This window comes from Chlamydotis macqueenii, chromosome 13 (assembly GCF_036417535.1).
Source record: "Chlamydotis macqueenii isolate bChlMac1 chromosome 13, bChlMac1.mat, whole genome shotgun sequence".
Classification (NCBI taxonomy): domain Eukaryota; kingdom Metazoa; phylum Chordata; class Aves; order Otidiformes; family Otididae; genus Chlamydotis; species Chlamydotis macqueenii.
This window is the reverse complement of record NC_141568.1, coordinates 20,711,333-20,736,989: the sequence shown is the minus strand read 5'-3', so window position 1 is coordinate 20,736,989 and position 25,657 is coordinate 20,711,333. Positions and strand designations below refer to the sequence as shown.

Below are 25,657 nucleotides of genomic sequence, written 5' to 3'. Positions count from 1 at the left end.
TTACAGTCCAAGACACTGACCCCGGAGAGGAAAGCCCTTCCCGTTTTCCATCCCACAGGTCCATCCTGCCTCTGTAAGTGCTGCTGGAGGAAATCGATCCTGGGACCTTTACCTTGTTTTGAGTTTTTCACCTGGGGACCGATCCGGAGCAGACCTCGCACGCCCGTAAGGGGCTGCTGGGGCCATCCGCCCGTCGTGCTGGCGCTGCTTGCCCGCTCGGTGCGCCGAGGGTGGCCTTGCTGCCGCTGTCCCGACGGCGCTCCCCACCCGGCCGCGGGCAGCTCTGCGCGGAGGAGGGCGGCGGGGGCCGGGCCTGGGCGGGGGAGGGGGCGGTGGCTGCGCCTGCGCGGAAGCGCACACGTGGGTGCGCCGGCGCCGAGCGGCGCGGCCGCGGAGCCATGGGGAAGAGCCGGGCCCGGCGGTTCCGGCGGGGTCTTTTCTCCCCCACCGGTCCCGAGCAGCGCCGCGGCGGAGAGGGCGGCCCCGAGGAAGAGCCGGCCGCCGAGCTGCTGGAAAAGGTGCGGGAGGGAAGCGGGGGCGGGCTCGGCGCGACCCCGGGGCCGGCGGAGCAGGGCAGCAGCCGCGGCCCGGCCCGGCTGTTCGGCGAGGGTGGGGCGAGGGACCGGGCGCGGGACCGGGCGCGGGAAGGAGCGGCGGAGCCGTGCGGGGCGTCCCCCGCCGCCCGTCCCCGCTGCCGCCGCTGCGTCGCTTCTCCGGCGTCACGGCCGCGCCCGGCGGGGAGGGGCGGCGGTGGCCCTGCCCCGGGCGGGCCGGTAGCTGCTGCTGCTCGCTCCAGGGCCCGGCACCGGCGGGGCGAGGGGCACCTGCCCCGCCTCTCGTTCTCACCTCCTTGCCCGGTTCAGAGGGGCTGGGGCAGGGCGGGCGGCTGCTGGATGCCCCTCATCCCAGTCCTGGGAGTGCTGGGGTTTGGTCTGCCCGACTGGAGGGTTTTCCTCCAGGTAGCCAGAGCAGTGAGTCCGAGATCCGCACGTAAGAAATAACTGAGAGAACATGCTGAAAAAGACAGGGTTTGGCCACTTGTTGGCCACATTCCTGTTGTCTTGGTTGAAGTATTACAGATGAAAACCAGTTTAAACCTCCTCCTGCGCATGTGCCTTTAGAATCGGAAGTAAAAATCTGTTTTCCTTTAAGTAAATAAATTCCTTTTGTTCACTTCACCTAACTGAACTCACTGAAGAAATCATTGCTTGATTATTCTTCTGGGCTAACCTATTTAGTCTTTAAAAAAAAAAAAAGGAGAAAGTTAAACCCCCAAACACAAACATAAATGCGCAGGAGAGGATAAACTGAGAGGCCTGGATCAGTTTCAGTGAGGCGGGGTCAGATGTACCTTTCTCTCCCACTCCGCCCTCCAGCAGGTATTTATCTTTTCTGTTAGGTTTTCAACGAACTCCATGACCTTCCAGGATAGGCGCTTCTGCTGGTTTGTTATTTTTATGGTTTGTAACTTATACATCTCACCTAAACCTCTGTTACAGCACAAGTCCGTGCTGTCTTGTGGATGTAGAGAGTGCTTGCTCCTTGCCTTGAAGCGGATGTTTTTAGCCTAATGGCTGTCAAGTTTCTTCGTATTTTTTGATTCTTCAGTTTTTCCTTACAGTGGGATATATTATGTCTGTTATACTTCCTTGATGGTATTTCCCCCCCTGCTTCTGTCCCTGTTTTTTTCAAACATGGTAACTGAGAGCAGATAGGAGATCTCAGCAGTGCCAGTTAGTGTCACATCTGTCTCTGAGCTATGGCTCTCTGGTCAAATTCTCAGAACAGCATTGATCTAGCCATATAGTTAACACACATAACACAGACAAAGATTTATATACTTCCATGGAAGTTCAGAGCTCTTGATTCCTTTCAGGACCAGTGAAACAGGAGCTGCAGTGCTGGGCCCGCAAATCAAAAGGCGGGTCAGTCTGTTCACTCGACAAAAACTTCCAGCTACCTTTCCCCTCCCCGCTTATCTGCCCTGTTTGCCTCTGCCCAGCTGCAGCATCCAAGCGCTGAAGTGAGAGAGTATGCCTGTGCCAGTATTTCCAAGCTGCTGCAGCAGAAGCATGTAATCCCAGCCTTTCTGCAGAGAGATGTTGTCCGGTGTTTAGGACCGTTGTTGATGGATCACAGTTTAGCTGTTCGCGAGACAGCTGCAGGTGCTCTCCGGTAAGCAACTGTTAATATTCAGAATTAGAATGAGATATCCTGGCATGGCAAAGAAAAGAGAGGGGTTTTGCTGCTAAAAGCCATGAACTTGAATGCCAGCCTCTCTTACTTCAACTCTGGTTTGAGTACGTATGCCTACATCAGTCGAAGTCCCTGAGAGAGGAGCTTTTCTTGCTGCAGTAGGCTGCCGTGAGATTTTTATCAGGAGCAGGGTTTAAGTTAGTTACTACCATTTTATCTGCTCCCAGTGGAATGCGCTGCTTTCCATCCTCACTTCAGGGGAAAAAAAAAACTCAATAGTGTGATACAATTTAGAGAACTTGAATGCTGTTAGTATGACATTTTTGTGTCTTGATAACACTGGAAGTGGTGGGTTAGTTAGAGAATGCAGATAGCTGGCTTCCTGAAAAACTTGTAAATACTGAGCAGCATCATTTTGAGTGGGTATTTTGTGGTCTGACCTATGGCTTGCTTTATTTGTAGGAAAATGTAATGCTAATGCTTGTTAACATTCTTGGTGTATCTTACACTGAGCAATATCTGACAGAAGTAATGTTTCAGTACAGTAGTTTTTTCCTAACACAAAACTTATTCTTTTATATTAGGAAGGTAGAAACTAAAGATACTGATTAAGCAGATTGATTTTAAAACAAAAAGTACCATAACCTTTACAGAAGAATACCAAATACATGGTTTTTTTGAAACATTCCTGGAAAGTGTTGTATCTGATCCAAAGCATTTATTTTTTTCCCCAGAAATCTGAGTGCTTGTGGAGGATTTGAAGTCTGTGATGACATGGTGACAAAAGACATCATGACGCCTCTTGTTGCACTTCTGAAAGAGGTGTGTTTATTTTTTTTTCTGATTTAAAAACACATCTAGCCATTGAATTATCCCATTTGCAAAAATAGTTCCATTTTTGTAGCTATTCTAAAGATAAGATGAGGCCAGGCGGAGAGAGCTGGGGCTGTTCAGCCTGGAGAAGAGGAGGCTCCGGGGAGACCTGAGAGCGGCCTTCCAGTGCCCAAAGGGGGCTGCAGGAAAGATGGGGAGAGACTCTTCAGCAGGGCCTGGTGTGACAGGACGAGGGGTGATGGTTTTAAAACAGAGGGAGGGAGATTCAGACTGGATACAAGGAAAAAAATTTTTATAGTGAGGATGGTAGAACACTGGCCCAGGTTGCCCAGAGAGGTGGTGGAGGCCCCATTCCTGGAAACATTCCAGGCCAGGTTGGCCGGGGCTCTGAGCAACCTGATCCGGTTGGAGATGTCCCTGCTCCTGGCAGGGGGGTTGGACTGCATGGGCTTTGAAGGTCCCTTCCAACCCAAACCATTCTATGATTCTACGATAAGATATTTGAAAGATCTTTTAAAAGGATGTTTCAGGAGGGTAAATAGTTAAAAAAATTTTCCTGCGATTTCAAACCACTTGCTTCTGCCTCCTGACCTGCTATCTTGGGCCTGTGGTGAGGTTTGCTGCCTGGGATGATTTTTGCCTAAATGGGCTGGAGATTTTGGGTCTAGAATGTCAGTCAAGCCAGGTCCATTCTGCCAGTCAAGATCCAGCTTCAACTTTTATGTTGCAACATGATTCTAGTGAGGTCTTTTTGGTAAACAGTTTTGTGTAAATGAAAGCTTGGATTTACAGTTGGGTGGTTACTGCTGTTGTAGAATAATCTGTACTGAATGCCTGTTCTTTGTTTGGTCCAGGTGTTGCAGTGCAGTTTGGAAATTGCATTGAATTCTGTCACCTGCTGTCTTTGTATGAGCAGCCTTGAGCAATACCATCATTTTCTGTATGTTTCTTCCCCATTTTAAAATATGGGTAATAGCATTATTGTAAAGCACAGCAAGGTATTATCCAAGTCAATCTTTGTGATTAGAAAGTACTGTTGAAAATTGCATACAGACTGTATTAGCAGGAAACAGCATTTCAGGTTCTAATATTGCTGAGTATTTCTTTATTTAAAAAAATGCTTCTGAAGACTATTGAGAGCGAAGGAAGTAGTGTAAGAGTCTTTCTCCAAGAGAAAAAAAAATTCCAATGAGTCAATTCCACTATGGCCCAGTTCTCATAGAGAATAGGAAGCTAAGTCAGGTTTTCCAGTAATAAACACTTTGTGAGAGGTCTCTCCGTTCACTCTGCTGCTAATGTTTTAAGTTTTTGCTTTTCTCTTGGCTTGTTTGTTTCCCAACCCTTGTTCTCTTGTTTGGTTGTAGTGTAGCACTGGCCTAGATGCTAACCAGCTCTCTCCAAAGAAATGCAGAGAGGTGAACAAAAATTATATTGAAGACATAGCCAATGAGGCTATTAACTTGCTGTGGAATGTATGGTAAGTGCTGTGGAAACACTGGCCTTTTGGAAGAGCTAAATTAAATTGTTCCTGAAAAAGAGCGTGGTAATTGAGGCAGAAAAGGAATGACTGTCCTTGCAGGGGAAGATGTGTTCAGTGGCTGCTTCTGATTTTTTATTGTTTTGCTCCTACATATGCCTTGCTTAATAAATGGCAAGCCCTCATCTGATAGTTTATCTTCTGCCATAAATTGCTTTTGTAAGTAAGTGAAGTACACAAAGTTGGTTATTAGCTTTAGGGGAGTGACAAAATTTTCTTTCTAGTGGTTGTTCATCTTCAGTTCTCATACTGGTTTCTGAACGTGTTCTGTCATGGTCTTCTGTAACAGTTTGGGTTGTGGAGTCTTTTGTGCAGTTCCTGTAGATCCTTGTCACAATATGGAAAAAGTTAAATTCTTATCAGTGGAATCCAGTGCTCCAGGAATATGAGGAGATTTTTTATTTTACTACTTCCTACCTCTGCAGATCACCCCAAAAGTTAATATTAGATGTCTGGACAAACTATCCCGTAGTGTCTGAGGCTCTGATAGAAATCTACTTAATTATGTGAGAAAGAATGTGGATAGTTCCCTTAGCAGTTTACATTGGAAACGCCAGGTCAAGGAAGAGAAATCGCAATACTATTAATACAGACATTGCTGTAAACACTGAAGTGATACAAACTTGTTCTGAAAGTTCTCCTTGAATTTTGTGTTGTTTCTCTTAATTTTTAACAGCTCCACGTTGTTATACACTTTGCTTTCTATGGAATTTTGGTTTGTACTGTACAGTGTTTCAGTGGAGCTGCCTCTGTGCCTATCACTGCAGAATGGCTGCTGGCTTGTGCCTTATTTATAAATTGGTTTTTTTAGGGATTGGAATCTAGAACAGTACAGAAACAGTTCAGCACCTTATGCAATATACATGACCCTTTGTAGCTCTGACTCAACAATGTTTTGTGTTCATTTTTTTAAATTGCTTTTGCAGACATAAGTGCTTTGGAACAGGAACTATAATCATTAAGTGTGCTATAAATCACTTCTGTATTTTGAATTTTGTGGCAATGACTGTGAATTGCTGACTTCATTGCTGAGTTTGGTACTGCTAAAACCGGGGCTGGCATTGATGCTGAAATACTGTGGTATTTTCAAAAGTAAATTTTTGAAGACCTTTGTAGCTAGTTAGGTCCCACGTTTTTTAAGTTTGTATTCATCTTGTATGGATATATTAGTTTAAAACTGGGAGTAGCTGTGAAAACGTGAAGAAACAGAAATCCCACTGTTAGGTAATTGAAGTAAATGTCACATTAGCATAGATCTGGGATGCATTTCTGAATGTTGAGAGCGGTCATTTTCTGGAGTAAGCGATTATTTTGATATGGGAGGCAACAGCCTGCTCTGCTGTCAGCGGGTTTGTGGATGAAGTCCTCCGTGGCTGCAGAAGGCCCTGGGCTGGCTTGTAGCCTGCAGCTCTAAGCTGCCTTTCACGTTCTGCTTGGCTCTGTCTGCGTGAGACTGTACTTAGGCTCCCAAATAAACTCCTAAATGCTGTGGGTGAGGAAGCAGCTGGCAGAAGCCAGCTTTCCTCAAAAGCGCTCAGGGTATTGCAGCCTCTCTTCCTGCATTTTATATAGAGTTGATCATAAACTCAGTAACAAAGGAAAGCTCTTTGAGTAATGGGTAATTCTTAGGTAGGTTTTTAAAATGTAATAGTGAGTACCTGTTACTTAAAATGTTGTTACGGTAGTTTTTTTCCTGAGAAACGTGTTTTTTTAATCTTTTTTTATGCATTAGTGAGTGCAACAGTACTGCAGTACACATATTCAATAAAGAAGGATGTCTGGAGGCTGTGTTGCATTACATGAAGAAATTTTCCACCAACGTGGATCTGGCTATTTCAGTAGGTAAGTGAGAAAAAGAGAAGATAAGGATTTAAAGATTTTTTTTTTTTCTTTACTATATGAGTGTAATACTGATGTTGCATCCATTCCATAATGCACCTGCATTACTTAAGCTTACTTAAACTTTACACTGAATATAAGACTTTGAATTCCTTTCTGAACAGTGGATCATTCAGAAGTTGACATCCGTTGTGCTTATTTTCAGCCCAAAGGAGAATGGCTTATTGGTGGTTACATGGGAGGGAAAAACTTGTGGAAAGAAAGCTGTAGATGGAGGCTGTATTTTTCATTTTGTTTTCTAGTTTTGGTAATGAAGGGTTTAATTTGTAGAGCGAAGGACGTTGCACATCTGAAAAAAAAAAAAAACAACCAACAACTCCTATCACTTTCAATGTGATTTTATTAGTAGTATTGTTATTCTAGTCTTATAATGGTCTTACAGGTGTATGTGCTCGCCACATTTTTTGGTGTTGTCCCTAGTCAGTATACAACAGAGAAACTGAATTTTGAGTAGCTGAAATTAATACAGTTAGTCCCACATCTGATGTGGTACTGTCCTTGCCTGTTTTATGTACAGGTTTGCCATAGAATGTCCTCTAATCTAACACACAGCGTGTGAATTTACATGATGCTGCTTGAAATGTGTTTTCCTGTGTGTGTGTGTTACACTACTCCAGCTTTAAGGAAGATAATGCAAAAAAGAGAGAGCAAAAACTACTATTTGGTTTGTAAATTATCTTTGTTGTTGTTGTTTGCTGCAGCAAACTGCTTGCAGGCAGTGACAGAAGATAATCCAGATCTTCTTTCTTCATTTAATGCTTCTGCACAGCAAGTTTTGGAAACGGTGATGTTGTGCCCAGAGAGCACAATGAAGCATATCCTTCTGAGAACACTGATAGCAGGTACGATGCTCAAGGGTGTTCGTTGCTTTGTGACGGAGAGTACGGCAGGTTGAGGAGGTTGGGAAGGACAGAAGGCTTGGTCTTCTCTGCTGTAGTGTGGACATCTGATCATCAAAGCCTGTAGAGATGGTTCATGAGGTTATTCCTGCCTTTTGGGATTGTGCTTCGGAGTGACCAGATATTTGCAACTAGTTTTAAAACTGTCTTAAATGCTTGATTCTGAATTCAGTACCTGCTCAGCGTGATAACTCATTTTAACTGTTCATTTGGTTTTCAGCAGGGAAATGAGTCAATAATAAGTAGCACAGGAATCATTTTGGCCTTAATAGGTGTAGATTTTTACCTCAGATTCTCTACCTTGCGTTCTTCTTTCTACCTCAAATGCTGGTCATTTTTGATACTGGAACGTAATAAATTTATTTTGAGAATCCTTAGAAAATAGTTACCTCGTGTAGATTTGTTATTGCAGGTAAAAAGTATCACCAAGGCTGCTCCACATAAATATTCTTTGTATACTTACATGCTGAAAGTTACTTGAGCTTAAGATGTGGGCATAATGTAGTTATTACAGAGGAGTATATGAAATGCTAAACAGAAAAAAAACCACAAGTCTGTAGAGAAAAGACTTGAGCATTCATACTGAAATATAAGCACTGAGTATTTTAAGTACCAGAGGCTGTGTCCTTACAAAATATACGGCTATCACAGAGCTGGGAATTGAGTATTTTAATAATGTTTATATTTCAATTATCTCATATTTAGGCACTATCTGGAATATCAAGGATACCATTCCACCAGGCAGCCTGGGAAGCATGGTTAATGCAATCCTGAAGATTTTTTCAGAATCGTTAGCAATAGATGCTGGTGAAATGATTATTCGTATGAATGAAGCTGAAAAAAACAGGTTAAAACTTGCTGCGGAGCCAGAAACAGAGGAAAACATGAGTGATGTTATAGACAACTGTGTTTTGAGTGAAGATGATGACATGGAAGAAGTACCAAAAGGAAAAGTTAGGAGAGAAAATGACATTTCAGATCTACTTCCAGTAAGTGTGGCTCTCAGACATCTCAGCGCGTTTGCCTGAGCAGCTGGCATTAGCCAGAGTAAACCACCTCTGGGTGTTACTAAACCTAACTCCCAGATAACTTGGCTGTTTTAGCTAAACCTAAACATGGAGAATTGCAGCACAACTTGTTCCAGCGTGATCAAGTTGCACGGCACATCAGGAAAGCGCATTTCCATTTTTTTGAATTGTGGTGGAAGATACAGGCTTGTCTGACACTTCTCCCTGTGCTAGTGCAGGCAGCTCTGATTTCTGCGTAAGGCGAGTGAGATTCTCAACGGTTGTAACCGTTCCGTCATGAGTGGAGGTGGCTCAGAGGTTAGCAAATGCATTCACTTTTGCGTACATGGAAAGAATAACAGAAATACGTGTTTCTGTTAGGACTTCAGCTAACATTAGGTTAGCTAAAGCCCCCACAGCCTTTTCTGTTACAACTTTAGTGCAGGTGATGTTCCTTAAAGGTAAAATTTGTTCTGAAACATCCAACAGAAAGATGATAGATAATGCCTCTTGTTTTTGTGGGGTTTTTTAAACTTGTGGTGTAGGATGAGGAGAGGAAATGGCTGGGTTGTATTTGTAACTGACGACTTGGCTGTTATAAATTGCACTGAAGTGTTGTTTTACAAAATTAAATTTGGTTCGTGTTTTTATTTTTTTTTTAGTCTGATAAGTGGGAACTGAAAGAAGTGACAGCTTTACTGATGGCTCAGCAGACTGCTCTGGAAATCATTGTTAATATGTGCTGCAGCGAAGGTTTGTAGGAACCCCTTCCATTGCAAGTGTTGTGCTGCGTTTTGTTTCTGGAATAGGTCACGTTTAGTTTGCTGTTTGGTAATCTTAGCTTTTAAGAGTAAATGCACATAGGCTTACTGTCCCTGATACCCTCATCTGGAGAGCAAATTGGATTGTCATTTCTATTACTAATTTAAGTGTGTTTTTTCCCATTTAAGTAATTTCTGTCGCTTACATATTTCTTTGCATGATACTACATGTGCCAACATTTAAGAACAAACAAAAAAGCACTTGTGCCAAAGAGATATTTCTTAAAAAGTATTACAACAAGTTCTTTGTTCAGTTAGAACGCAGTCTGGGGGTTCATCTGATACGATATGGGTGTGAATCTTATTGCAGTTCAGGGGCATCAAATTTTTTTAAGCCAACAAATCCTGTAGTTTTGATTTAGTTCTGATATTACAAGTCTTGCAAAAGAAGGAGAAGAGACAGCTTTTGCATGCATCTCTGGCAACAGTGCAGATTTAAGCTGTTCAGAGTTCCAACTTTCTAGCATTTTTGGAGGAGAGAGGAAGGCTGTTATTTTGGGGGGAGTGGGAAATAGATATTCTGTATCTTCTGTGAACTCTGTTACTCAGTTTTGATTGTTTTTCTCCTAATCTTCAGGAAAACAAATAAGTGGTTCTCAAATTCTGTTTTAAAAAAAACGAAAGAACAACCAAACAAAACAACCGCCCCCCCAAAAAAACCCTCAAAAACCTGAAAACTTCAATTGCTACTACAATTTGTAAGCCTGACGCAAAAGTAACTGTGTAGGAAATAACTTTCTGAGTAAATCTTTCAGGTTCTAGTAAAATCCACAGTAATAGTCAGTTACTCCCAATGGTGATTTTTTTTTCTCTTACAGCGCAAGGAAATTCTGCACCTAGTATATGAAGCTCCTTTCATAACTGCATTTCTCATCTAATGAGCTGTAATTCATAAGCTCTCCCCTTTAATTGGAAAATCTCTTGTGGATAAGCTGCGCATTCTGCCATTCACTCAGTAATGTAAGGTTGATTGTGTTGTATTTCACTACAGTACTTTACCCATTCATGGGCAGACAGAAACATAGCCTGTAGAAATTAAGAGGAATCCAGAGGCAGCTGTTCATTTAATTTTCAAGTTATTTGAGGACTAAAATAGCTTTAGCCATTACGCTGAGTTCATAGAAACACTCAGCTTGCCACAGAACTGAGGGAAATAACTAACCAGGCTGGCAAGAGATGTGTTTTACTGAACGCTGGCTGGCGTTTGGAAGAAGCAGAGTGCTCTTCCCTTAACGGGGACACAGGAAGGAAGCCAGGAGACTCCAGCATTGCTGTCCAGCCTGTAGTTCATAGGTTACCAGCACTAGTGGTGATGGCATTGCTGCTGGAAATGGTTCTGCGTTTCCAAGAACGTTAGAAGAAACCTGATCTTGCCTATGGGCTAGTGTTCTAGAGCCCAGTTCTGCTCTGCCCTGGTCGCTCACTGTGAACTACAATGGCTGTTGTCTTTGTGGTGGCTGAATTGCGTGGGCAGCTCATATAGTTATCGTTTCATTTTCAAAGGAGATTTTTGTTTGCTTTGTAAAGATGCAGAAGGAATTTTTTCAGAAGAGGCTGAAGAAGACTGACTGAAAGGGGGATGTCTGCTTTGTTTTCATGCCTGTTGCCTCTGTGGGTTGGTAAAGCAAGAAAACAACCTTTTTCTCATATCTCAATCAGCATATTGTGGCTGTAGAATGAATTGCATACTACCATAAGCAAAAGAAGATGCTCGTGTGATCAGGTTGCTGCAGCCTGATGAGTTACTTTGCATCGGATAAACAGTAGTCGTCACCTTCAAATAAACTCTTAAGCCGCTGCATAGTGCAGCTGAAATGTGTTCATTTAGACCTTTCTTGCTGTATTTTAAGTGAATGAATTTACCCTTTGCCACAGAAGAAGTGCGTGGCGGTTACCGTAGTTACTGCAGTACCTAGATCTCATGACAATCTGTGTTGTCAGTCAAAATTACTTGGGGGTGAATGTGGTATCTTTTCGTCACAGTGGTTAAATACCCTGACCTATGTACACAGGCAGAGCTGTCACCTGTCAGCGAGGAGGATCTGTCCAACCTGTAGACTTAGGACTTGCAAAAACACCAGTTAAAATGTAACCAGGTTTAAAACAACTGTAGATAAATCAGTGTAAACCCTGTGGACGCAGATCTATCAGCTTAGATATAAATGATGGACTTAGCTTGTGCTTGTCAGGCCAAGTCTGCCTTTAGCCATGGCCAGATTATTCACTTTACTGTAGCTGTGGCGGCTGGTAATTCCACCTCAGCCCCTCTCGCCACGTCTGCCCGTACAGATCCGCTAGTAGAGTAAATCATGTAAGTAGAAACCTAGTTCAGGTTTGTAACTGTAAACCCAACTCACTTAAAATATGTTGCCTGAAATGGCTAGCAGAGATGATCTTGCTTGTTTTGCTGTCATCCTTTCAACTGGCCTTGCTGTGGAGGCAGTAACATCTTCTTCATCCAGCCGAGTTACTGCCCAGTCAGAGAACCAGCCAGAGACAACCGTGGCCTTCATCTGGTTGCAGTTAGGAAACAAGTTAAGTTAAACCGGTGCATTTGCATGCTTGAATCTACGTCAAAAAGTAAGATGCTACAGTCCAAGTTAAAATCTTAGTAGATGCTTTATTAAATGTTTCTTCTATACCTCTTTGGATATCTCTAAGTGAAGCATAGTTTGTATCAGCGAATGAAGTACCCATGTATGAAGAACCTCTCTCATAAGAACACTTGTTGCCTGAGTAAATATAAAATAAATATTTTTTTAGAATAAATCAATTTAAACAAAAGTAGTATAATATTTAGAACTGTGGCTTAATGGCACTTGATTTGTGTGGACTTACTAGAGCCCAAGAGTTTAAAGACTCCTAAACCAGGAGGTGGAGCCAAGTATAATTGAGAAGCAGGATACCTATTGCATGAGTGCTGTTACATTTACAAGTCTGTCTTCTGTTCTCAGATCCCTCTGATGACGAATGGGAAGAGCTCTCCAGCAGTGATGAAAGCGACCTATTTATGGAAAACTCATACAACGAGGGGAGTGGACTGCTAATGTCACCCTTGTGCCTCTCTGATGAGGTTAACTCGGCGTTTCTGAACAACCTCATTCCAAAGAAGGTGTTGTCTTTTATTTTATTTCCAACACACGGTACAGTCTTTCCCTTGTGCCTGATTTGTATCCCAGGTTAGGCAAACAAATTATCCCAATCCATCTAGAGAGAAGGAATATTTTTTTTAAAAATCAGTTTAGCTTTACTTTTTTTGGCCTAGAGGTGGAGCATCACCACATGAGCTGTCTTGACCTAAATAATTTCTTCACCTACGTGGGAACAGAAGGTCCGTGTGTTTCAGAAATCTGGTTATTTTGGTTTTGTTGTGTTTTTTAATTTGTCTTTTCCAAAAGACAAAGGTTATTATTCCTTGATTTGGACATGAAAAAGATTACCTGCAAAAGGAAAGGAAACTTGGAGTAGAAGCATGACTGTCAGATTTCCATACTAGCTAAGTGAGGTGGAACTAACGTGAATGGCAACAGTCAGCACTGAAAAAGTGCCAGTTCCTCTTTCCCCCTGTTTTATGCATAGTGCCTGAGGTACAATATTTGACACTGACAAGAATTCAGATGTTCTTGTTTCAGAATTGTTTTGCTCATGCTTATTTGTGGTTGTAAACATGAAGTTCGTCATTTGCATTAGTTACTATGCTAGTTCAGCAGCATTGTAGAATTCTGACCCAAGACCTCAAGGTGTGAGATGAAAACACTCAAGGCACTTAACAGCCAGCAGTCTAAGTTTCATGGCAACCTCTTCAGACTTGCAGCTATCTGAAAATTCTGTAGTGGAATTTGTAAGAAGAAAGATCAAAATTGAAAAGAATAGCAGAGACCTAGAAAATCACCTTTTGTTCAGTACAGTTGGCTACTTAAAATACAGTGTGCTAAATACGCTTAAAATATGGTATGTGCTTAAAATATGGTATGTGCTTAAAATATGGTATGTGCTTAAAATATGGTATATGCTTAAAATATGGTATGCTAAACCCAGTGTATAATTGCACCATTTGCGGAAGATCCTGACGTTTTTAGCAGGTGAGATACTTGCTACCTAAAAGCTTTGAAATACATAGTTTGAAGTATCTGTTTGACATTAAGCTAAAATTTCAGTCTTCCCTGCAAACGCTAAAAAAACCAACCAAAACCCAAAACCTTTATTGCTAAACCTTTCTTTTTCACCTCCCCAGATTCTTGAAAAAACTGCTTTTCCGAACAGTGTTGCTCTAGACATCTGTATGCACAATCCGTCTTGGAAACCGTTAATTAAAAAGTAGGAATTTCATTGTCTCTCTTACTATTTTTCATGTATATTCAGTTGTTTTAGAACTCTTAGAAGGATTGTCTATCTTTGGGTTACTTTTAAGATCTGGACAGTGGCAGGTCTGATAAATGATTCTGAATAAAGAGGTAACAAACGTTTGTGTAAACCGCACACCAGCTCACAGCCTTGTTTAATTCAAGCTGCTTCTTTGTATTTCAACATCTGTTTTCAAAGAGATCTGCTAAGCGCATTTTGTGTTTGTTTGTTTCAGACTGAATGCAGTGCAGTGTAGAGCTTTAACGTGCCTTCACAGCATTTTGTTAGTGTCAGACATGGATTGTCTTGGAGGAGCCTCAGCACTTCAGTCCCTTGCACAGCACCTCTCACAGCTAGTCTTTTCTAAAACAGGTAATGTGTTTCCTAAAGGGGGCTTTGCTGACCTCCGTTGCTTATCATATAGATACAAGGAAGCCATGTACATTGTTAAGTTTTAATGCCGTTTCATTACTGATTTTATCCCTTTGGTCTTTAAAAATAAGGATACTGAATGTTGGAAATGTGCTGATGAAACAGCGTATCCTGATAAAATGTGTTTATCCAAATTGCATCTTAAGCAAGTATGCTTCTAGTGCAAGACATCTGTGTGTGCATGCAGAAAGTCACTGAGTTAGTGGATGAATCCTGCCTTGCTGCGAGACCAGAACTGTTTGCTCGATCATATTTGTGACGTGTTTTCTATCAATCGGACAAGCCACGAAGGAGATGGGACATTTTCTTTTTAGATGTGCTAACTAGTTTAAATAGACAAGTGGAAAAAAGGGTATCTAGCACAGTCTTTCACATCTTTTTTTTTTCTAGAAATCTTATGAAATTATGGCAAAGGTGGTTGTTGCAGAAATCGCCAGATTGTACGTGCTTATTGCAGTAGGAAAGAGAGCAGCCACCTTGACTCTGAGACATGTTTATGCATATGATTGCATAGCTTTCTTGAAAATGTATTTGTAATAAGAAAATGTGCAAAGTTTTAATGCCTAAATATTCAAGCTGCTCAACTTCCTGTTATGGTGGTCATTTGATTTCCATGGAGAAGGCAAAAAATTTCATTTTTCTAAAAGTAGTATTTTAGAATATTAAATATATCCTGGTAAACACTGGAATGTACTCGCTGTAGTTACTCCAAGGCACGTTATTTCATACAGGCACTGTGATGGTTTCCCCATACATCTGCTAGGATCGGTATTATTGGACGGTCTAGTATGCAGCAATTAGCATTTCCAGCTACCTCCTGTAGTCTTACACATCGGACCAGCATCATTCCTGTAATGCTGTTGGACCATTTATGCTATCATCTCTCTGTTACTGACACTAGAGAAGCTGAACCGAGATTAAAAAAAAAGGCAAAAAAAACCCCACCTGGTTCAAAGCTCATGGTCTTGTTTGCTGATGGGCTGCTTCGTTCAGACTATTCTGATAATCTGGTTTTGTTTTAAGGTCAGTGATTATGGCTTTCCAAAAAATAAGAGCTATTCTTACAGGCTGGAAAAGCCTGCCAATTCTTGAAATTGTCAGGAAACATTTTTCCTAAGACAGATCTGTTGAAGTCTAGCATATGCATGGCTTTGTCTTTTCTTGTCTCTTAGGAGCCTGAGAAGCTCGGTTTTCTTCCCTTCCTTCAAGCGTCTTCATTTGTAGCCACAAATGCGGTGTATGTAGTTCTTACTCGCTGTAGTGTGTAGTATGACGCTGCATTAATGCTTGAAAACGCCTCTGCCTGCAAAACACACTTTTTTCTCGGTGTCATTAAAAGCATGTGATCAGTCTAGGGGAGCGTTATTACTGGGAGCAAAGTGCTTGGAAAACTAAAATGCAGGAAATGAAAATAAATATGAAGATGTATGCCAGGAAGTTCACATAAAATATTGGTCTCATGCTTGAAGAGCAGGACTTGCAAAATTTCAGAGTCTACATATTATGCTTGACCACAGTCAGAAGGTTCTTAGATGAAAGTGGGGAGGTGGCTAGCTGAAGACAGAGGGTGCTAATAAATTAGCTTAATGGCCCATGTCTGCTTTTGCTAACATACTACTTTTTTAGTAATTAAATGCTACGTGATGGAAACTGCCAGATAGAGTTGATAACACACCAGCATGTGGTTAGAAGGAATTCTGTGGTTTACAGGGTGAAAAAGGGGCGTAAAGATCTAATTGCTTATATGGGAAAGGAGGAGATAGGTGTGAAATAATGGAGAGTTTCTGCATCTAGAGTAGTCCAGAAAATAAGAACGCATTAGAGGGAAATAAAAAGCTTCAAGAAATGCAGAACATGTATTGAAGACGATGGCTGGTACTGATGAATTTGTAGTTAAACAAGAATAATGCAGTGTTTGAGTCATACATTTCTGAAACGTTATTAAACCACCGGAAAACATGCTCTTTATATGAGCTGGAAAGCGTCCAGCATTCTTGGTGTCTAAAAAGCCTGCTTGGAAGAGAGGAGAAAGGAATTAAAGTACGCAGTTGGCTTCTGTAGTTTTCTCAGTTCTGAATTACGGCCTGGATGTGATACCACTTTTAAGCTTCTGTTCTGGGGGTGGTGGTTTGCACCCTACGTTAGGTCACACAAGCGTCTTAACTGGGGATGTGCCTGAAAAGGAGGACCAACTGTGGTCTAACCTCCAGATGCAATTAATAGTGAATTCAAACAAATCACTATGGTTACAACCTCCAAAGACCAGTCTGAAAATCTAGCTCTTCCTGTTTGTGGTAGTACCTGGAGGAACAATTAAGGGTTTAAGGAATTAGTATTTTTTTGCTTCCCGTGTCCTTCATTTTCCTGTTTAACTTTTGGCTCTGGGTTCAATTCTTTGACAGAACTCCCTACAGACACAGAATTCCTGGAAGCCATAACCAGCGCTTTGAGGGCTCTCCTACAAACAATGGCATCAAAAAACATCTCCCAGGTAAAAGCTTTCAAACTCAAATGCTGTGGTGGGTTCAAATTCACACGAGATTGTGCTGGAAAGTTTTTGAAACAAAACCATTTAAATGAAGTGCTGAATTTCAGCAACTATGAACACTGAAAGAACAGATTTAATAGCATTCTCTCCATATTTTTTATGCACCTTAGAGGAATACTTTTAAAAAAACATCTCATTCGTAACATGTATACAGATGAAAGGTATTTCAAAACCAAAATAGGAATAAGCCACAGGTAGTATCTTTAGGAGATGGATGTAATGACAAGCATTTAGTAAATTAGCACCTAGAAAGGTGCATTCTTTATTTCCTGATGTCATCTAGTTGAACCTAGTTGTCCTAGAATCTTGGTCAAACCTGAATTAGTGAGCTAAATTTAGGAATGGAGCACAATGGTTTGTTTTACAAGACATAATACTAGATGGTCTGCTGGTCCTTTCTGACTTCAAACTGAAAAGTGAGCTTCTAAACTATAAGTTGTAATGACTTGGAAATAGCTCTTGAGCTAGGTAAATTTGTGAAAATCCCTTTGGGCTCAGAACTTTTTCCTTCAGCTTCATGACAAGCCTTGGTTGTGTTCTGGAAGAAACACCTTTAAGAAGTTGAAAGGGAGAGTTTAACTGTTTTCTTGCTGATTTATTACATGTTCAGAATTCATGTCATTCTCATAATACAGGACGCTGTTTCTCTGTTACAAATTTGCCTATGTTCTGTAAAAGCAAATTATCTAAATGTCATATTTGAAAATTTCCGTGAAAATGTAAATATGTCTGTCTCTTCTCTGCCTCCCGGCCTTGCTAAACAGTGTATGACTCCTGAGCAGCTGTTGGCTTTATGTGAAGCTGGTATTCACAGCAGCAACGCAAGTGTTAGAGTGAACGTAGTGAGCATCCTCGGAATTTCTGGCAGCGTCCTGGCAAAAGGACAAGACACAGCTGAAACACTAAAGGTGAAAAGGCAAACCTTGCGTTGCAAGCCTAGAACAGTTTTGATACTTTCCATTTTCTTAAGCATTCCTGGAAAAATAAAATTTTCTGTCTTATTTCAGATGATTGGAAAATTTCTTCTTGAGGTTGCTATGAAGGAATCTTCTCTTGTGGTAGCAGGGGAAGCCTTGGATGCACTTTTTGACGTATTTGCAGATGGTAAAGAAGCAGAAAAGGCGGCGGTACAGATCAAGTTGCTTCCAGCACTGAAAGAATTTCAGCCGGTGTTCAAAATGAGGGTAGGCATCAAAGGCAGCCAGCTCAGGGTCTCAACACACAGTGTGGGTTAAAGCTTTGAGATCTGGGCTGCTAGAAGAGAGAATTAAGCAGGAATGTATGGCTTTATAAGATCACCAAAAAAAAAAAAAGGAAAACAAGTAATTGAAATCTTGATATTCTGCTTTAGAGGAAAGCAAATACACTTACCTTGCAGTCCATGGAACTGTCAAGGTAACAGCGCAGCATCTGCATTGCAACATCTGCACTACACCATCAGCAGCACTGATATCCAAATCACTGTACTGTTCTGAAAGCCTTGTAAAAAAAAATCCTGCAGATGTCTCTGGAGGAGGACAGCTAAATTGGTGGGGGAGAAGTCCCTTCTGAAGTTATGTTATCATCTTTTGCTTTTAACTTGCTGTAGTGGCAAGCGGACAATTTTGTTCTGTTGTTAGTTAATTAAAATAGATCATATATTCTGTATTTTCAAGAATCACAAGGCCAAAATACTAAATTGTAAGTTTAAGTACATCCTTGTCTTAAATAGAGAATGACCTCCAATATGTTGTTTCTTTAGTCAGATGAAGCCCGAGGAGTGACCTTCATATTCTTAAAGCTAAGCACTGTACACACAAAGTAGATACTTAACATGCTACAGTTGTTTGGCTAGTTATCTAAGGTGCAAGGTCTTTCATATAAACAGCTACAGAAAATAAATGTATATTTCAGATTTGTGAGTGAAATAGCATGCCAATAGTAGTCTAGTTTTAGGCAGAGATGTATTCCAGTAAATTGACTTGCAGAAATAATTGCTAGCTGCGCATGTGCAGGCATGAACATGTTGGAGTTCTCAAAAGGCACGGGTAGCATGCCTTGATTGAAGACGTAGCTACAATTACTGTGACATTTAGGTGATGTAATAGGAGAAACTTCTCTATTAGTAAAGTGTATTTTTTGGTTTTACAGATACGAAAAGAAGGCAAAGGACAATATAGTACAGATCAACTGTGTGTTCTTGACAATGTGAAGATGAATTTGAGAAGATTCATTGCATATCAGGAGACAGTAGGGAAGACCCCAACTTGAAACATCAAGGAACTTTAAACTAAGGTTTCCCTTACTGAATCGTGTTTTCCAAAAAATATAACCGTTTTCAACTTCTAAAATCTATTGAGCAGAGCAGTTTTGCTTTCATGTTAAGACTGCATTTTTTTACATTCAGGATTTTTATACTTCTGGGTTGATGCAATAGGAAAGTCACATCAGCGTGAAGAAACATCGCATACTTTCAGATTAAGTCTCAGCAGTGGTAATGTGCTCTTGCAGTCCTGAGGTCTGTACATAGCACCACTGTCACTGTTTAGAAATCCTCACGTATCCCGGCAGAAGACTGGACTTGCATGAAAAAGTAATTTAGAGAATATTCTCAGTTGTGTGCCAGATCAAGAAAAAAAATTAAAAGCGCAAGATATTTTTCAGGGAATGAAGCAGTGGCAGAATGTTCACATTTGCTCTTACCTGTTTCTAGAATTGCACAGGCACTTACGGCAAGCTTCTGAAGAGAAGCGTGTGACAAGTGTGTCGATTACTGTCAGCACTTGGATCTGTCACTTCACGAGGTTTCAGATTAATTTCTGATCAGTTCAGTGTGATAGCTTTTTGCTGTGTAAGGATCCTAGGCATATACACAGCTCCCTGTTTTCACTTTATTTTGATTGGTATTTCTGAAAATCAAGTCTCCTGATTTACTTTCTTCCTTGTAATTCTACATCAGGATGAATTTGAATTCAGGGAAGTACTGAACTTAATAAAAAGTATTTTTTTATACTGAGGTATTACCTAAAGTAACTTTATAATTGCTTAAAATACCTTTTTCAAATACTTGTGATAGAGATTTTTAAGCTGTAAAATACAGAAACTGTTTTCAAAAAATGTCACTGATTCATGAAGATTGTGTGCAAACTTCCATGTATCAAAAGCTTTGGTTTTGTTTCTATGAATTAGATCCTCTCATCCACATATTTTTTTTAAAGGAAAAAAAAACCCACAACCAAACACAAAAGCAGTTTGTAACACTGAAATGGGACTTTTTTCTCCTCTCTTCTCTTAACATGCTGCCCTAGCACAGGCATTGAGTTTTTGGCAAAATTTTGCCCATGGTGTTAGGTATGAAACTACAAAGACAAATTGCTGTGTTTGTTAGACTCCAGTCTCTTAGACTGGAAAGCAGGCTCAGGAACTGACTGGAAAACTTGCAAGTGACTGACTTTATGAAATCTTGACATACAGTATTTTGTCAAATGCAAGAGTGAAAAATTAGTTTAAGCCACTGTACTGCCTGGAAGTCCTGTTACTGCTGTTACTTTACAGGAGCTGGATGAAACGTGATGTGATGCGATGCCTGCTGTCAAATGCGTGAGTGAGAGTGTGGGATGGAAGGGATCAAGGGCCATGGAGCCTGGCCTGGAGAGGTCCCGAGGAGCGCGGAGCGGTTGAAAGGTTATCCTGGGATTTGGCAGGGGCAGGCAGCGAAGAGGTCTGGAGTGTAACAGCTGAGGAAAAAGGAGCAGGTGGATCATGGCATAAAACTGCACAGAGCATGGATGTTAATCCCAGTGTTGGTTAGACTTGCTGTACACCGAGGACAGTTCAATATTAGCCTGATAAAAGGCATTAATGTTTGTTTGGAGCACTTAAAAGGATGTTCACACAGAAAGTTCTGCTCTCATTTTCTGGGTGCTACATTGAATTGCAGGATGATCTAGGTTGGAAGGGATCTCTGGAGGTCTCTTAGACCAGCCGCCTGCTCAAAGCAGGACTTACTTTGGAGTCAAATAGATTGTGCTAGGCCTTGAGCATCTCCAAGGATGGAAGTCCCACAACTCTGAACAACCTTTTCCAGTGCTTGACTGCCTACACTTTTTTTTTTCTTTCCTTTTTCCCTTTTTCCACCTGCTGCAAAAGGTGTGCCTTATCTTTTGACTGCACACCACCACAAAGAGTCTGGCTCCATCTCGTCTTAAAACCTCCATTTGGTCATTGAAATCAACAATTATATTCTCGTCTTCTCCAGGGTGAATACACACAGCTCCCTCAGCCCTTCCTTGTTCATGATGAGCTCTAGCCCTCTAACCATCTTGGTGGTCTTCTGCTTGACATGCCCTTCTGTGTCTTGTAGTGGAGGGCCCAAAACTGGACACAGTACTCCAGATGTGGTCTCATGAGTGCTGAACAGAGGGAAGCAATCAGTTTTCTTGACCTGCTGGCCGTGCTCCTGCCAATGCAGTTTGTTAGCTGTCATCACTGCAAAAGTGCACTGCTGACTTCTCTTCAACTTACTGTGGACCCTTAGGTCCCCCTCTCCACAGCCGTTCTTCAGTCATTCAGTCAAGAGCCTGCTCTTTCGTGGGATTAGTCTGTCCCAGGTGTAGGACTTGGCATTTTACATCAAGTGTAGCAGTCAGAATCTGATTCCTGGAGAATGTTAGAACAATGAAGCACGTTATTTTTTGTTCAGGAGTTTGGTCTTTGGTTTTTAGGTTACTAACGAGAAGAAACATTCCAGCTTCAAATATGAATCCGAAAGTTGCAGCTGAGTATATAGAAGACAGGGCATTCACTAAGAAAACCTGCTTTTCTTAACACAATCTATCAGACCACATTTTTTTCCTTCAAGTGAAAAGACAGACTGTTGTTTAGATCTTAAACTATTCCAGCAGTAGGAATGCATGGATTTTTTTTTTTTTTTGTATGCACCAATGGTTGAATGTCTTAAAAACAATATATTTATATTTGTGTCATAATAAGGTATGTGCATAGTATGAAGCATATCACTTGCAGAACTATATGGTTTTTAGTGCTTACAATATTTGCTTCTGCCTTCTGGTACGCATGTCATTTCTAGCTAACAGCTGAAAGAGAAAGCAGGACATACAAAGGCATTTTGGTTTCTTGTGAGTTTGTGCTAAAACCCTAACATACAAAAACTAAAACAATCCCTTCACCTTTGCTTCATCTGAGGAGACCAGAGCACTTTCCCTTGTTTGTTAACCTCATTGCCAATATTAATGACACTTTTATATAAGATTTCCTAACATCCCATGTTGTAAGATCTTTGCTAAAGTCTATTGCCCTTACCAGCGGCCCATAGCACAATGGAGACCTCGTCTTCCCTAGGAGTTTCTATGATATTATAGTTATCTAATAATAATTAGCCACCTGTATATTTTGATGTCCACACTTTCATTTCTCTGAATGAGAAAATCTCACTCCATCGTCTACCTAGCTACCCGTGTAGTGTAACTTGCTCTTGGCGTCTCGTGGAGGGCTTGTGACTGAATGAGAGGTAATAATTTTGTACGTTAATTTAGAGAGCATGTTCTGCTTGTAAGGGACAAGATAGAAGATAATAGGAGGAGCATGGAAGACTTTTGAAGACTTTTGTCTACAGAAGACAAGGCAAGTTATCAGTGATGTAAAGAAGCGTCAGATGGAGGCCTACAGCCAGACGAGATTTTTAGGTACAGAAGAGCCAAGCTGTAAGACTGGGGCTATAAAAGTTGTTCTGACACAGTTAAGGAAAATTAAGGCAGAAGAAATGATGATGTGGTGCAAATTAAATGTTTTGGGGGCTCTTTTGGCATTGGTTTATTTAAATAGGTTTAGGATAAGCTTGAGCTGAAGACAAGATCCTTGACAGCCTACAAAGGCAAAGCCAGATCTTAAAGATACTTTGAAGGGGCAGAAATTGGACTGATCTAGACAGTGTGCAGCGTAAGTAAATAGATGCTAAATAGGTGTAAGTGATCTTCATCAGTTCCTGTAATCGCACAGATAAGCGTGGTATCAAAACAGGTATCTGAAGCTGAGTTTGTTTGCTTATCCTGGTTCCTAAGGCATCATCTGTCTGTGCTCCAGTTAAAAACTGCAATGCTTTGGAAGTATGGATTTACTTGTCTCCCTGTCAGACACCTAGCACAACAGCATCTGGCTCCGAGTCGAGATTTTTCTGCCACAAAAAGTTTTTTGGTTGAATTTAAGTCGCTCTATGGTATTAGTAAAGAGTGTAAAGAGGGCTGTGAGCTCCCTGCCCTGTTCGGGAGCAGGAGCACCGGTGGCATTTGCTCTGCTTTGGCCTCTCTGCAGCCTGCAAAATGTTGACTCCCCAACTGCATAGAAAAGGAGTTTTCGTTGCTGTGTGGTTTTATTTTTGCTCTCTAGGAAAAAAAAAACAAGTGGCAAGATTTAAATAAGTATTTCTTGTGAAATGCTTTTTATACATCGTGCCTTGACATTCAGAAGATGGCTGTGTACCACATTATAGTCAGCAGTTTAACTATTCGGAGTTTGTGGTGCGTGTTGAAGGTATTTTTTTGGCACAGCATGTTTTTTTTACAGATTGTCATCTTAGAGGAACAAGAATAACTTTAACCGGTACTACTAGGCTTGGTTTTATGTTTGTATGTTGACAGAAAATATAAAAAAAAAATCAAAGCACAGTAAAATTACAAAAGGAGACCTGTGTCAGAGAACAAATTAATTTAAAATTTGTTTGTAGTTTAAGTATTAGAAATGAAATGCGTATCTTGTGGAATATTAACATAAAACAAGCAACCATAAATGTGCATAAACTCCAGTTTCTTCCCTCAGCAAGTAATTTCCAGTAAAAGCCTTCCCAGAGGACTGGATAGCAAGGTCTAGCCTTGTATTTACTGTTGCAAATTCAAATTCAGGCAATGGTAGCAGTGATTGAAAATAACGTAATTGTTCCTTTTTCTGGCACAGATGAATTGAGAAACAACCTAAATATAGTTTGTGCTGGACATACTGTTAAGATATAAACTATTAAGATAATTGTCAAAAACTGAAAACTCTGACAGTCATTGCAGATTAAGGAACTTGAAGATTTTCCACAAGGGCTGAAACATGGTGAGCCTTTCTGTTTGAAGACGCTTTTACTTGAGTGGTGGGGTTTTTTTGTCTAATTTCCAAATAAAATCAAGCTGTTAACTTTTGTACCTCCTGGGAAAAATAGCACGCATTTAAATTAATTCTCTCTAATTTCATTTTTTTTCTGTGTTATTTTCATAAGTTCCTTGTTTCTGTGAGAGGCGTTTTGTCAGACATAATTCAGTGACCACATAAAAACGTAGTTTGAGACTTGCACAGAAAGGATATGGTAAGACACTTTTTTTTTTTTTTCCTTTCAAATCTGGGTGTCAGGAACTCCTGGCATTACTGTTATATTACGCACCTAAATCAAACTGCTTGTGAACTGAAATAAGATAGCATTGTAATAATCTGGACGCTGTTAGAATGATTGTGGCTGCTACGTGTTCTCAGCACAACGGAGGGTCCCCGTGCAGCCCGGGGGTTGCGAGGCGCTCACATAAATACATGTACCACTTGTAAAGATGCCTTGGGATTTCAGTATGCTTCCTCCCAGTTTTGTGTTCCTTTTTTGACAGAAATCCCAGCGAAGATTCCTAGTTTTCTTTCTCCTGACGTGTGAAATTTTTTTTGAACTTTTAAGGAAAATTGCATTGGCCTCTTCCTTCCTCCCCGCCCCTTGATGGAGAGTGAAAGGCACTTCCAGAATTTAACTGAAGAATGGCTGATTCGGCTAGAAAAAGCGTGATGTTTCTAAATAACCTTTTCAGGGAAGTTCTCTTTTTAGTAAGTAAAAAAGTTAAAAGTTGAAAGTCATGGTTAAATAATATCACCTTGACCATATTCAAGGGGGGATTTTGGTGTTGGTTTTAGGGGAGGTTTTTGTTTTGTTGTGTTTTAATACCCCATAGATATTAAGTATTCCCTAACCTAAAGCCTTGGTGGTATCACACAACCCGTGTTGCATCCTGGCTTTATTTGCTTGGGACTCGGGTTGCTACTGAGGAATCTTATAAATTAATAAACCTCAATCCTACCACAAAACATGTTTGCATTTTATGTGCGATAAGTGTAGAACAAATCATCGGGATCTTTTCAGCATTAGAGGTTTGGGTTTTTTTTTTTTTTTTTAAAGTAATCTTTATGTTACTGTTATTTCCTTAAGGATAACATGAAAACCTTTATCAGACTTACACTCACTTTTCTGTGTTGTGTTTAAAAAAAAAAAAAATTATTCATTGAAACTTTCTGACTTGCATCTTTATGGAAGAGGAACATCAGGCTAGTCCTTTTCTAGTTACATTTTTCTGGTATGCTTGTAATTCTCAGAATAACTAAAGAATGTGGGTTTGGGAAAATAGGGTTATTTAGGGTGATTTTTCTCCAGTTCCAAGCTGTGCTTCAGTCCCACCACTTTCCACTTGGCTTTTGACGGCAGTTTTAGGTAGAGATCCCAATTCTCAAAGCAGTTAAGTCTGTCAACTCAAAAACCAAATTTTACCCTACAGCTTCTTGCTGTAGTTGGGTTTCTCTGGACACTGCACATCAGACACCCCGTGACAGACAAGAGGACATCATGTCCTGCTCTGGGAGGGCACGGAGAAGCCAGAACTTTAGTCTTTGGTCATCATCAGGAAGCGGTGCTAAGACTTCTTCTTTCAAACTGTCCACCTCATGGAATGCTTGGAATCGAAATGCAGCTTTTTAATTCCAAAACCTGCACCTCCACCTTCCTCAGGAGAAACGTCTCCCATGCAGTTCTGAAGCTATGGGAAGCACCAGGCCCTCCATGCAGTATGTTGAAAACTTTCTAGCTGATACTATATTAAAGATGTATACATATATATGTTTTAAGGCTGTCGTATTAAAAAAATTAAACCTGAATCTGACCAGAACTTGTACTCCTGGGTGTTGCTGCTCGCTGTGTTGTGCACGTGGTGTGTTTTTCCGCCTGCGGCAGCGTTGGCTATGCAAGTGTGGCACCTAGGCTAGCCTTTCCTCTCCTCTGGAGCCGAACGAAGGGCAGGGAGACCCAGAAGGATCTGCAACCGTCCCCAAAACAGTTTTAGGGGCAGTGCCGTGGCGGC

At 41.0% G+C, this 25,657-nt stretch overlaps 1 protein-coding gene across 3 annotated transcripts; it reads left to right on the top strand.

The window, feature by feature from the left end:
* Positions 1-57: 57 nt before the first annotated feature.
* On the top strand, positions 58-25,465 carry HEATR3 (HEAT repeat containing 3). Of its 3 annotated transcripts, XM_086757992.1 has the most exons (16): positions 391-518; positions 2,003-2,175; positions 2,931-3,018; positions 3,885-3,970; positions 4,400-4,507; positions 6,300-6,409; positions 7,168-7,308; positions 8,071-8,354; positions 9,035-9,125; positions 12,148-12,305; positions 13,428-13,510; positions 13,773-13,909; positions 16,372-16,460; positions 17,282-17,425; positions 17,525-17,701; positions 18,648-25,465. In XM_086757992.1, the coding sequence occupies exons 1-16, from the start codon at positions 399-401 to the stop codon at positions 18,765-18,767; spliced, it is 2,109 nt and encodes a 702-aa protein (XP_086614118.1). In that variant the 5' UTR covers positions 391-398; the 3' UTR covers positions 18,768-25,465. The 3 variants fall into 3 exon arrangements, with proteins under 3 accessions (XP_086614117.1, XP_086614118.1, XP_086614116.1); XM_086757991.1 differs by lacking the exons at positions 391-518; positions 3,885-3,970 and adding an exon at positions 58-73 and having other exon boundaries at positions 4,395-4,507; XM_086757990.1 differs by lacking the exon at positions 3,885-3,970 and having other exon boundaries at positions 4,395-4,507.
* The last annotated feature ends 192 nt before the right edge of the window (positions 25,466-25,657 follow it).

Bases quoted from the DNA above. Each gene is read 5' to 3' on its own strand.
- HEATR3 (XM_086757992.1), top strand. From the start codon at position 399: ATGGGGAAGAGCCGGGCCCGGCGGTTCCGGCGGGGTCTTTTCTCCCCC. The intron at 3,971-4,399 runs GTATGTTTCTTC...GTTGTAGTGTAG, and splicing joins GAGCAATACCATCATTTTCT to CACTGGCCTAGATGCTAACC. The intron at 9,126-12,147 runs GTTTGTAGGAAC...TTCTGTTCTCAG, and splicing joins TAATATGTGCTGCAGCGAAG to ATCCCTCTGATGACGAATGG.